The 14,156-nt window shown below is 34.2% G+C and overlaps 1 protein-coding gene across 2 annotated transcripts in view; it reads left to right on the top strand.

Moving 5' to 3' along the window:
- Positions 1-14,156, top strand: part of SNX13 (sorting nexin 13) — a 141,610-nt gene that overhangs the window by 88,035 nt on the left and 39,419 nt on the right. For both annotated transcript variants that reach the window (XM_065938699.1, XM_065938700.1), the window contains exons 12-15: positions 774-873; positions 1,755-1,948; positions 8,498-8,602; positions 9,204-9,336. In XM_065938699.1, coding sequence (XP_065794771.1) covers positions 774-873; positions 1,755-1,948; positions 8,498-8,602; positions 9,204-9,336 — 532 coding nt within the window. The remainder of the gene's footprint in view (positions 1-773; positions 874-1,754; positions 1,949-8,497; positions 8,603-9,203; positions 9,337-14,156) is intronic.

Here is a 14,156-nt window from a genome sequence, read left to right as displayed (position 1 = left end):
GGAATGCAGAGAAGCTGGTGGAAATCATTTCCAGAAACATTGTTGGTTTTTGTGGAAAGGGCATCAGACTTTGAGGACACTGATTCATTCTAACCAGGCAACTTTTCTGATCATCAGTTTTCTTATCTGTTGAGTGGGATTGGTGATGTTTATCCAGTAGGATTGCTGTGGAGATTTAATGAAGTAATATGTGTAATGCATCTAGCACAGTGCTGGATGTGTAGATTCTCTAAATTTTGAACCTGTTAAAAACTTTTTTCTCTATATATAAGTAGTTTCCTTGCTTTGAAGTTTATATAATTTACCATTTAAGTAGACTGAAAAGAAACACGTTTTCTACAAAGATTCAGAATTTTTACCCAATTAGCAAATCTACTAGTTAGGAATATTTTATTTTTTTCTAGTAGGTAGACTTCATCCTGTACTTGAAAATATTGGGATTTGTTTATTCTTCAACATAATATCCCCTTTAGTCCCTATCATGTTCATTTATGTTTGGAGTCGGTAAAAATAGAGAATACATGAAAATACATTTAGGTTTATTTTTTGTTAGAAGAAATGAGTGCTTATTGTACTTTTAATGTATATTTAATAAGCAGCTCTTAAAATAACTCTAGGAAATTCAGTGAGCTGATACTTTTTATTGGTAACCCACCTGTACAAGAAAAGAAAACTTTATTCTATTTTAACTTAATTTTTTATGTCTATGTAAGGATCTTTAATGTAGTGAGTGAATAGATGAGATGTTAATCTGCAAAAACTTTTATTTGTAGGAAATAAATACTGTGAAACTGGCAGCAAACTTTGGGAAGCTTTGCACAGTTCCCCTGGACAGCATTCTTGTAGACAATGTTGCACTGCAGTTTTTTATGGGTAGGTAAATCCAGTTTATAAAAATAACATAGCCGTCAAGTTTTTTATAATTGTATATATTGTTAAATTTTAAATACTTGATATTAGACATGCCATATGTATCTCTCTTCCACTCCTCATTTTCCGAAATATCCCGCACTTTTTTTAGAAACCATAGGGATAGAGATTTGTTTGGTTTTAAGGAAATAAATGCTTACTGTAGTTCCAGTGTGCATTTGCTAATCTGCTTTTAAATAAACCCAAAGAGATTCTAGTATGAATTTTAATTATTTGAGAAAGAGACTTTATCAGGAAAGCATGGTATATATAACCTGCTTGTATCATTTTTGTGCATGAACAGGGGAAGGGTCTTATTTTTATACCATTCTATATATAAATGTTTACTGATTGTATTAATGTTACATCAGAATTGCTTTTATCTAGGGGATATTTCCAGCAAAGCTCCCTGAGACTTCATATTCATGAACAAAAAGCAATGTATGGCTTATTGAAGAGCCCAATCTTTATTTTTAATACATGTGGTATAATAGTAATATTATGACTAATAATTTTTATTGAGAATGGAAGCTGAATGTTGGTGAAGTAGTTTATTTCTGATGAAGCCTTCCCTGGCAGCTTTATTCCAAAGAGGTGTTTTCATGAAAAATCAGATGTTTTTTAAAATGCACTTCCATTTCTTTTTTCTGCATAATTGGTCTCTTCAGCTTAACCAATTTATGATATGTTTTTTTAACCTCCAGTATTTTCTAAACATGTTTAAAATGCAGCGTTTTAAGTATTTAAAACTTTCAAATACTATCTTTCTTAACTTGTCTTACAGCTGTATGCACTCAAAAATCTGTGACTTTAATATCTCTGTTGTTATGGATTTTGTTTGGTAGACTACATGCAGCAAACTGGAGGTCAGGCACATCTCTTCTTTTGGATGACAGTGGAAGGATACCGCGTTACAGCCCAACAGCAGCTAGAAGTTTTATCAAGTCGTCAGAAAGATGGAAAACATCAAACCAACCAAACCAAAGGTCTTTTAAGAGCAGCCGCTGTTGGAATTTATGAACAGTATTTATCAGAAAAGGTGAGGATATACTTTGATTTATTTGAGAATACATTTTGTTTTCTTCCTTGACAGTGTCATTAATAATGGTAGATTATTAATAATTAAAATTAATAATGATACTGCCAAAGAAGATGATAATGATTTGTAGTACTTGTAAATATCCATTGTTCATGCTGCTATGCACAACTGCCTTACATTGCCTTGTTTTATATTGATAATAGTTTTTGTATATTATTCTCATTGTATAGGTGAAGAAATTGATTAAATTAGAAAATTGAATTAACCTGTCCAGGGTCATGTGGATACTAAATAACAGAGTTAAGATTCAGGGTCACACAACTTTAGATAATAGGAAGTAAGAGGTAAACCTTGAAAACAGTAAAACAGAGCTGGAGTGGTTATACTAATATTAGATCATAGATTTTAAGACAGAAAACGTTACCAGAGAAACAAGGGACATTTTATAGTAGAAGAGTCAGTTGATCAGGATGATAAAACAGCAGAGCCCACACATACATGAAGCACAAACGGACAGAATTGAGGGAGAAATAGACAATTCAGCAGTTAACAGTTAGAGACTTCAGTACTCACTCTCAAACTGGTAAAATAGTTAGATAGAAAATGACCAAGGAGGTACAAGAATTGAACAATACTTTAGACCAATTAGACCAAATACATCTGTAGAATACTTCTCCTAACAACAGTGTTATTTTCAAGCATACACACGGAGCATTCTCCAGGATAGGTCATGCTGCTGCTTCTGCTAAGTCACTTCAGTCGTGTCTGACTCTGTGCAACCCAGTGGATGGCAGCCCACCAGGCTCCTCTGTCCACAGGATTCTTCAGACAAGAATACTGAAGTGGGTTGCCATTTCCTTTTCCAGGATAGAATATAAGTTAGGCCATAAAACAACTCATTTTAGAGGCATTAAAATTACATATAAATATGTTTGTTTCTCATAGTAGAATTAATTAGAAATCAAGAACAAAAGGGATTTGAGGAAATTTATGAATACTTGAAAATCAAGCAACATGTTTCTAAATAGTATCTGTGCCAAAAACTTCAGAAAGAAATTAGAAAATATTTTCAATTGAATGAAAATGAAAAAAACAATGCATCAAAATTTATGGGATGCAGTTAAAGAAGTATGTAGAGGGAAATGTGTAGCTTTAAATGCCTGATTAGAAAGAAAGAAAGATGTCACATCGGCAATATACATTTTCCTCTTAAAAATCTAGAAAAAGAAAAGCACGACAAATCTAAGCAAACAGAAGGAAGGAAATAGTAAAGATCAAAATGGAAATCAGTGAAATAGAAAACAGAAAGACAATAGTGAAAAATCAGTAGTACAATCAAAAGTTGTAAAATGAAGGATGAAATTTAGAAACCTTTAGCTCGGTTGGCCAATAAAAAAAGATACAGATCACCAGAATCATAAATGAAGGAGGAAGCATCACCACTGACTATAGAAATTAAAAGGACTACAAGGAAATACTGTTGTTGCTCAGTTGCTAAGTTGTATCCAACTCTGTTATGACCCCATAGACTATAGCCGGCCAGGCTCCTCTGTCCATGGGACTTCCCAGGCAAGAATACTGGAATGAGTTGTGATTTCCTTCTCCAGGGGATCTTCCCAACCCAGGTGTCGATCCCTGTATTGACAGGTGGATTCTTCACCACTGAGCCATCCAGGATGCCCCGTAAGGAAGTATTACAAACAACTTTATGACACCAGATAAGACAATTTAGATGAAATGGACAAATTTCTGGGGATAAAATAAATTGTCAGACTGACTCAAGAAGAAATAGAAAATAGAGTAAATAAATTTAATTAATAATTAAAAATGATCTTTCAAAGAAAAGTCCAGGCCTAAATGGCTTTACTAGTGAATTCTATCATATATTTCAAGAAGAAATAATACCAGTATTTCACAAACTCTTCCATAAAACAGAGAAAAAGGAAACACTTTACAACTCATTTTATGAATTTAGTGTTATTCTCACATCAAAGACAAAGACATCATTTAGAAAACTACAGACTGATGTACCTCATGAATATGGATAAAAGTCCTCAAGATTCACACTCCAGTATTCTTAATGACTATGCTATAATACCTTTTAATTCATACTTATTAGCACAGAATTGTATTTTAATTTTCTGATGTACCTCATGAATATGGATAAAAATCCTCAAGATTCACACTCCAGTATTCTTAATGACTATGCTATAATACCTTTTAATTCATACTTATTAGCACAGAATTGTATTTTAATTTTAAGTATATATATTATTTGGAAACCACTCATTTGTGCATTTGCTTACATTTTTGCCTTATGAAATATATTGTATTTAAAAGAGTATGCAGTTTTAAGAATAATGGTATAACAAATGCCTTTATATACTCCATTCAGCTTTAGAAGTAGAACGTCCATTTTATTTTAAAGTGCTTCCCTTGTGGTGCAGCTGGTAAAGAATCCACCTGCAATGTGGGACACCTGGGCTGAATCCCTGGGTTGGGAACATTTCCTGGAGGCTACCCACTCCAGGATTTGGACCTGGAGAACTCCATGGACTGTATAGTCCGTGGGGTCGCAAAGGGTCGGACACGACTGAACTACTTATCTGTATTTTAAAAGATCCCTATGTTATCCTTTGCCTGGCCTTACTTTCTTGCTTTCTGATGAAGCCAGTTTTCTCTAATTATTCACTTACTTTCACATACAGTTTTCCTGTACCTGTATGTTCTAAATAATACTACTGTTTCAGCTTTATGAGATTTTGACATTACAAAAATGTCAGGAGAGATAGCTTTAGACATTTGCCTTCCAGATGGCTGTCATTGTTGCCAGCAGTAGAAAAGATCCCATTGTTGGCAGTAATCATATTTTTTAAAGCATGGGACAAGAATAATATCCATCTCATTTGAAATGAGAAAATAATAGCCATTTCATTTGAAAATATATCAAGAATGTGTGTGGCAAAAAGAATTAAGTAAACAAATTTATATGATTTTTCTCTAAAACTCTTGAATGATTTTTGAAGGGACTAAAATTAACCTTGAAATAGACGTATGGAACTGAGTACATGTAGGCTATAGCAAGAACTCATACAATGAAGAAAATAACTCATTTTTTGGAAATAAAGCTATTGAGAACTCAAATATCACCAGAAAGGAACAGCCAGCTTAAACACAGTTTTCTCACTTTCTTTAATAAAACTATAATTTCTTTGGAATGCTCCTTTATTCTCACACGTTTAAATGATCTATGCGTTTTAGAACCATTTTCCTTGAAAAGGAGAGGTTGTTAACTTATGACTTCCATTATGCTTTGAAGTACTTAAAAAATAGGCATTTTAGACATGAGCAACTTGTATGATGAATTCATAGATGCAGAGAACCTGATTGACAAACAGCTGGTCTACCAAACAAACCTGGAGATACGAAGTTGATAGATGCTTTTTTGGGAAAGCTGGAAACAAATCTCTGTAGATCTAAAATCCCATTATTCTTTGCCTAAATGATTTTATTGAAAGGATATTTCACCTGGTGTCATGACATTGCAGTGGTAAGAGAAATAAATATGATAAAGGCTCAAGAGCAGAGCTGAAAGTCATAGTGAATTTTATTTTATAGTTGATTGTATTTAGTTATACCACTGTATAAAATAAAGGGTTGTCCTGAAGGCTGCAGGCAGATCAGAAAAGTATTGTTTAAAAAGGCACACAAAAATACCCTACAAGATCATAGAATAAAAGGTAAATGTAATTGTTTATTTTTTATTAAATATAGATGTATCTACTTATTAGTCCTATTACGTGTACAATCTTTTAAAAAGTCTTAGATTTATATATTTTAAGAATAAACAGTGGTACTGCCTACCAATTTTAAATTTAGATAAAAAGTTTAAAAAATGTTAAAATAAGTTTCTGTATCAGAGAACAGGAATATTATTAAGTATATTGTTTTGTTTTCTCAAACGTATTTTTTGATCAGTCCTGTTAATTTTCAATTGCCGCTGTTAACTAGTCGTTTTGTTTAAATAACTACATTTGTGTAATATGGAAGTAAACAATACAGACTAATAGATAATTTTAGAAAAACATGCAATTTTTGTATTTTTATGTTAAAGTAATAGCATGTGTGCAAATATTTCTTCTGTATTACCGTTCTTTTTTTTTAAAAGGGACTTGGTTAGTTATGCCCACGTTAGCTCTCTGAAAGTATTGCTTACCATATTCCAAGGATAAGGCTTAATCTAATTCTGTGTACCTGAGATTATAGAAAAAATTAAGCTAGATAAATTACAAATGTTATTTTCAAATTTGTCTCTTATTTCCTAGAAACTGAGTGTAGTGAGCTCAGAGGGCACATGAAAGGACAGAAACTGCCTTAAATCATGTTCCTCTCTGATCTTTGTGGAATAGTTGAAGCTGTTGAGTTCTTCTGTTGTTACTTCAGGGTGAGAGGGGTGGAGGGGAAGGGAACACCACACCCATACACAAACAAGTAATAGCTAAGTGTCCTTTTCTTCTTCCTCCAAAAACCTCCTCACAAGAACCAAGAAAGTACCCCCACACTACCTCGCTGAGTTTACTTCTAAGAGTGTTGAATTAACAAGGGGACATTAGAAGTTGTATAGCCCTTATGCTGCACATTCATACCCTCCTGTTTACTTACTTAAAAAAAATTTTTTTTAAATTTTGTTCAAGAATGGTTGGTACATAGTATTGTGTTAATTTCTGCTGTACAGCGAAGTGATTCATTTACACATACACACATTCCTTTTTCATATTTTTCTCCATTATGGTTTTTCACAGAGTATCGAGTGTGGTTCCTGGGCTATACTGTAGGACCTCGTTGTTTATCATTGTATATATACTAGTTTGCATCTGCTAATCCCAAGCTTCCATTCCATCCCTCCTGCATCCTCTCTCCCTCTTGGCAGTCTCTGGTCTGTTTTCTGTGTTTATGAGTCTGTTTCTCTTTTGTGAAGTGAGGTCACTCAGTTGTGTCCAACTCTTTGCAACTCTGTAGCCTAGCAGGCTCCTTCATCCACGGGATTTTCCAGGCAAGATTACTGGAGTGGGTTGCCGTTTCCTTCTCCAGGGGATCTTCATGACCCAGGGATCAAACCCGGACTTCCCACATTATAGGCAGACGCTTTACCATCTGAGCCACCAGGGAATAAGTTGATTTGTGTCGTGTTTTACATTGTGCGTATAAGTGATACGGTAATTTGTCTTTCTCTTTCTTACTTACTTCGCTTAGTATGATAATATCTAGGTCTATCCATGTTGCTGCATATGACTTTATTTCATTCCTTTTTATGGCTGAGAAATACTCCATTGTGTATATACCACATCTTCTTTATCCTTTCCTCTCTCGTTGAACGTGAGGTTGTTTCTATGCCTTGGGTGTTGTGAATAGTTTTACTTTGAACATGCGAGTGCATTTATCTTTAAATTATAGTTTTGTCTGGATGTATGCCCAGAATACTTACATACTTTTTCTTCTCTCGATTTATATATTCTGTTCCTTAGATAGTCTAATAGATAGCATAGAGAAATTGCTTAGACAATGCATTCTTTTGGTACTGTCTCTAAAAGTTACCATCATTTAATCACTCATTTATTCTCCATAGCCTTCAGACTTAAAAATACAAAAGTTAACATGCTGAAGAATGCCTGTAGCATCTGTCACATTATGCACCTTGAGATGAAAGTTATTGAAGCAAAATAACTTTTCAAATTTTTTTCTGTCCCTTATCATGCTGATACTTTGCTGCAGTATTATAAAACTGAATTAGGATAAAGATAGTCTCTTTCAAGTGCCATTCAGAAGGATTGTTTCTGGTGTTAAATATAAGTAGCAACGTGGCATACTCTTGACATTTTATTAAGTACACATGGAAGACCACTGAGTGCTCAGCACTAATGCGTGGTGACAGTGTTTCCTGTGTGCTGGACACATACGCCTTACGTAACTCTCTTTTCATCCTCACAGTAATCACATGTAGTATTTATCTCCATCTTACAGATTGAGTAAGTTAAGACTTGTGACAGGAAACTTGCTCAGCAAAAGTTAAGATTTAAATCCATGTTTGTCTAACAAGTCTACTGTGTAGTACTTCATGGCCAGAAAAATACTAGCTCTGATTTCAGCCTTTAAACATCAAGGTGTCATATACAAATCAAGGATTTTGTTTTGCAGTTACTTTTAGTACTATGATTCCATTATTTAATTGTCCCACTTCGGCTCCCTGATGCAAAGAGCCAACTCAGCGGAAAAGACCCTGATGCTGGGAAAGATTTAAGGGTAGGAGGAGAAGGGACTGACAGGATGAGATGGTTGGATGGCATCACTGACTCAGTAGACTTGACTTTGAGCAAACTCAGGGAGATAGTGAAGGACAGGGAAGCCTACCATGCTGCAGTCCATGGGGTTGCAAAGATTCGGACATGACTGGGTGACTGAACAACAAATTATTTAATTCTCCTACTATGATGGCTTAACTTGTATTTAGAAATTTCAAAGATCAATGTTACTTGTGTTTTTCTCTGTCAGGCATCTCCAAGAGTTACTGTTGATGATTATTTGGTAGCAAAATTAGCAGATACTTTGAATCATGAAGATCCAACCCCTGAAATCTTTGATGACATTCAAAGGAAGGTATTATGTACAACATTTATCATTATATCTTTTTTGAAAACAATGTATATGTCTATATGCTTGTAATTTGTCTATAAAAGGTTATTGAAATGTTATGGAAGTACACTGTGATAACTAAAAAGATGTGTTATAGTAATAATACTTCACAAATAGCCAGTTTTTCTTTGCTTATTTACTGTAGAAATGCGGAAAATCCCTATGCTGGGTTATTTACTTTGAATCTGGCTAAGTGACAGATACAGATTCTAGAATTTTATGAATAGATGATGTATAAGTAACAGATTATGTGCTTTGAGCCTTTATGTATTTGGATTTGTTTCTTAGAGAACACTACTTTGTAGAGCATTATATATAACTGCTGTCCTGTGACTGGTTTTGCAGTAGGACTCTTTTCAGTATAATTTAGATTCTAGAGGGGCCAGAAAAATATCTCTAGTTGTGACATAGTCTTTTTACTGACATCTTATAAATATGGAGCCTATAATTCATTGGAGTAATACCTTTGTTTAGCTTTTGTTGAAATCTTTTTTTTTTTTTTTTTTGGTGGAGATTAGTACATTATTTGTATTAATGATTGACTATCTTGATTTATTTCAATAAGGTGTATGAATTGATGCTTCGAGATGAAAGATTTTATCCTTCCTTCAGACAGAATGCACTTTATGTGCGCATGTTAGCTGAACTGGATATGTTAAAAGATCCTAGTTTCAGAGGATCAGATGATGGTGATGGAGGTAAGGTAGCATACATTGTACATTTATCCATGTATATATGTATATTCCTGTATATATTCTGCTTACCAAGGGAAATCCTTTAAAATAGCATAAAAATGTTCTTAAAGCTGGAATATAAATTGTAATATATTTTTAAGTCCATGAATAAATGACGAAGTTTACTTACTATACTAAATTAAAATGTTAAAATCTGATAACAAATTAGAACATAACTGTTGAGCCTAGAATTCCTTTCATTTATTTATTTATTTTTCTGTCGAAGGATAATTCCTTTATGGAACTTTGTTGTTTTCCATCAGACATCAACAAGAATCAGCTGTAGGTGCACCCGTGTCCCTCCCTCCCAAACTCCCTCTCATCTCCTTCCTCATCCCGCCCTTCCAGATTGTTACAGAGCCCCTGTTTGTGAGTTTTACAGCAAATTCCCATTGGCTCTCTTATTTTACATGTGGTATTGTAAGTTTCCATGTTACTCTCTCCATACGCCTCACCCTCTCTCTTCTCCCCTCCCCCTGTGTTTATAAGTCTGTTCTCTATGTCTGTTTCTCCGTTGCTGCCCTGAAAATAAATTCACTGGTACCATCTTTCTAGATTCCATATATATGTGTTAGTATATGATATTTATATTTCTCTTTCAGACTTACTTGACTCTGTATAATAAGCTCTAGGTTTGTCCACCTCATTAGAACTGACTCAAATGCATTCTTTTTCATGTCTGAGTAATATTGCATTGTATTTATGTACTACAGTGTCTGTATCAGTTCATCTGTCGATGGACATCTAGGTTGCTTCCATCTTCTAGCTATTGTAAATAGTGCTCCAGTGAACCTTGAGTTCCGTGTATCTTTTTCAGTTTTGGTTTCCTCAGGGTGTACGCCTAGTAGTGGGATTGCTGGGTCATATGGTGGTTTTATTCCTAGTTTTTAAAGGAATCTCCATGCCGTCTTCCATACTGACTGTGTCAGTTTACATTTCCACCAGCAGTACAAGGTTTCCCTTTTTTCCACATCCTCTACAACATTGTTTGTAGACTTTTTGATGATGACCATTCTGACTGGTGTGAGGTGATATCTCATTGTAGTTTTGATTTGCATTTCTCTGATAATGAGTGATGTTGAGCATCTTTTCATGTGTTTGTTAGCCATCTGTATGTCTTCTTTGGAGAGATGTCTGTTTAGGTCTTTTCCCCACTTTTTGATTGGGTTGTTTGTTTTTCTGGTATTGAGTTGTGTGAACTGCTTGTACATTTTGGAAATTAATCCATTGTCAGTTGTTTCTTTGCTATTACTTTCTCCCACTCTGATGGTTGTCTTTTCACCTTGTTTGTCATTTCCTTTGCTATGCAAAAACTTTTAAGTTTAATTAGGTCTCACTTGTTTATTTTTATTTTGTTTCCATTACTCTAGGAAGTGGGTCATAGAGGATCTTGCTTTGATTTATGTCATTGAATGTTCTGTTATGTTTTCCTCTAAAAGTTTTGTAGTTTCTGGTCTTACATTTAGGTCTTTAATCCATTTTGAATTTATCTTTGTGTATGGCATTAAGAAGTGTTCTAATTTCACTCTTTTACACATAGCTGTCCAGTTTTCCCAGCACCACTATTGAAGAGGTTATCTTTGCCCCAATGTATATTCTTGCCTTTTTAGTCAGAAATAAGGTGCCCCTATGTGCATGGGTTTATCTCTGGGCTCTCTGTCATGTTCCATTGGTCTATGTTTCTGTTTTTGTGCCAGCACCATACTGTCTTGATGACTGTAGCTTTGTAGTATAGACTGAAGTCAGGAAGGTTGATTCCTCCAGCTCCATTCTTTTTTCTCAAGACTGCTTTGGCTATTTGGGGTCTTTTGTGTTTCCATATTAATTGTGAAATTTTTTTGTTTTAATTCTGTGAAAGATGTTGGTAATTTGATAGGGATCTCTGTGAATCTGTAGATTGCATTTGGTAGTACAGTCATTTTCACAATATTTATTCTTCCAACCCAGGAACTTGGTATATCTCTCCTTCTGTTTAATGTTGTCTTTGATTTCTTTCATCATTATAATTTCCCATATACAGTTCTTTTGTCTCCTTAGGTAGGCTTATTCCCAGAAAATTCATTCTTTTTGTTGCAATGGTAAATGGGATTGATCCCTTAATTTTTCTTTCTAATTTTTCATTGTTAGTATATAGAAATGCAAATGATTTCTGTGTATTGACCTTCCTTCCCATGACTTTGCTAAATTCACTGATTAGCTCTAGTAATTTTCTGATAGTTTCTTTTGGGTATTCTATGTATAGTATCATGTCATCTGCAAGTAGTGAGTTTTATTTCTTCTTTTTCCAATCTGGATTTCTTTATTTCTTTTTCTTCTCTAATTGCCGTACCTAGGACTTCCAAACCTATGTTGAATAATAGTGATAAGAGAGGACACAGTTGTCTTGTTCCTGATCATAGAGGGAATGCTTTCAGTTTTTCACCATTGAGAATAATGTTTGCTGTGGGCTTATCATATATTACCTTTACTGTGTTGAGGTAGGTTCCATCTGTGCCCATTTTTTGAAGTGTTTTTATCATAGATGGGTGCTGAATTTTGTCAAAGGATTTTTCTGCATTTGTTGAGTTGGTCATGGTTTTTATCTTTCAGTTTTTTAATATGATGTATTCATTGATTGATTTGTGTGTATTGAAGAATTCTTGCATCCATGGAATAAACCCAACTTGATCATGGTATATGGGCTTTTTAATGTGTTGTTGAATTCCCTTTGCTAGAATTTTGTTGAGGACTTTGGCGTCTGTGTTCCTCAGTGATATTGGCCTGTAATTTTCTTTTGTGTGTGTTGTCTTTGCCTGGTTTTGATATCAGAGTGATTGTGGCCTTGTAGAATGAGTTTGGAAGTGTTCCTTCCTCAGAAGGTTTTTTGAAGATTTTCAGAAAAATAGGCATTAGCTCTTCTCTAAATGTTTGATAGAATTCCCCTGTGAAGCCATCTGGTTGTTTTTTGGGAAATTTTGGATCACATTTTTGATTTCATTGTTTCCAGTTGGCTTGTTCATAATTTCTTTTTTTCCCCTGATTCCTTTTTGGGCAGTAGAACTTTTCTAAGAATCTGTCCATTTCCTCTAGGTTGTCCATTTTATTAGCCATGTAGTTGCTCATAATATTCTCATATGATCCTTTATGTTGTCGTCACCTCTACTTTTTCATTTCTAATTTTGTTGATTTTTCTTCCTTTTTTTCTTGATGAATCTGGCTCTTGGGTTGTCAATTTTACCTTCTCAAAGAACCAGCTTTTAGTTTTATTAATCTTTGCTATTGTTTCCTTCACTTCTTTTTTATTTGTTTCTCCTCTGATCTTTATGATTTCTTTCCTTCAACTGACTTTGGGAATTTTTGTTCTTTTTCCAGCTGCTCAGGATGTAGACTTAGCTGCTCTCTTCAATGCTTTTCTTTTTTCTTGAGGTAGAATTATATTGCTATAAACTTCCCTTCTTAGAACTCTTTGCTGAATCCCGTAGGTTTTGGGTTGTCGTGTCTTTGTTGTCATTTGTTTTTAAGAATCTTTGAATTCTTTAAGAATCTTTAAGAAATCTTAATCTTTAAGAATTATTTCTTCAGTAACCTCTTTGCTATTTAGTAATGTATTATTTAATCTCCATGAGTTTGTGTTTTTTGCAGTTGTTTTTTTTCCTGTAGTTGATACCTAGTCTCATAACATGGTGGTCAGAGAAGATACTTGATAAAATTTCAGTTTTCTTAAATTTACTGAGGCTTGATTTGTGACCCAAGATGTGGTCTGTCCTGAAGAATGTTCCATGTGCCCTTGAGAAGAAAGTGTATTTTTCTGCATTTGGTGGAAAGTCCTGAAGATATCAGTGAAGTTCATTTGGTCTAATGTTTCATTTAAGGTTTGTGTTTCCTTATTGAGTCTCTGTTTTGATGATCTGTCCATCAGTGTCAGTGGGATGTTCAAGTCCCTTACTATTATTGTATTACTGTTGATTTCCCCTCCTATGCCTGTTAGTGTTCTCCTTATGTATTGAGATGCTCCTATGTTGGGTGCATAAATATTTATAATTGTATGTCTTCTTCTTGGATTAATCCCTTGAACATTGTGTAGTGTCTTTCCTTATCTCTTATAATATTCTTTATTTTAAAGTCTATTTTGTCTGAAATAAGGATTGCCACTCTGGCTTTCTTTAGGTTTCCATTTGCATGGACTATGTTTTTCCATCCTTTTACTTTCAGTCTATGTTTCTGTAGGTCTGAAGTGGGTCTCTTGTGTGCAGCATATATATGGGTCTTGTTTTTGTATCCATTTAGTCAGTCTATATCTTTTGGTTGGTGCATTTAACCTGTTTACATTTAAAGTAATTATTGAGATATATGTTCCTGTTGGCATTTTCTTAATTGTTTTGGGTTCATTTTTGTAGGTCTTTCTTTTCTCTTGTGTTTATGTAAGTCCATTTAGTATTTGTTGTAAGACTGGTTTGGTGGTGTTAAATTCTCTTAACTTTTGCTTGTCTGTGAAGCTTTTGATTTCTCCAATTTTGAATGAGATCTTTGCTGGGTAAAGTAATTTTGGTTATAGATTTTTTTCTTTCAGTACTTTAAATATATCCTGCCATTCCCTTCTGGCCTCCAGAGTTTCTGCTGAAAGATCTGCTGTTAAGCATATGGGTTTTCCCTTGCTCCTTTTAATATTCTTTCTTTGTATTTAATCTCTGTTAGCTTTATTAATATGTGTCTTGATGTGTTTTTCCTTGGGTTTGTCCGGTAAGGGACTCTGTGCTTCTTGAACTTGATTGACTATTTCCTTTCCCATGTTGGGGAAGTTTTCA

The sequence above is a fragment of the Muntiacus reevesi genome, chromosome 6, assembly GCF_963930625.1.
Source record: "Muntiacus reevesi chromosome 6, mMunRee1.1, whole genome shotgun sequence".
NCBI lineage: Eukaryota > Metazoa > Chordata > Mammalia > Artiodactyla > Cervidae > Muntiacus > Muntiacus reevesi.
This window is presented reverse-complemented; position numbering and strand designations above follow the sequence as displayed.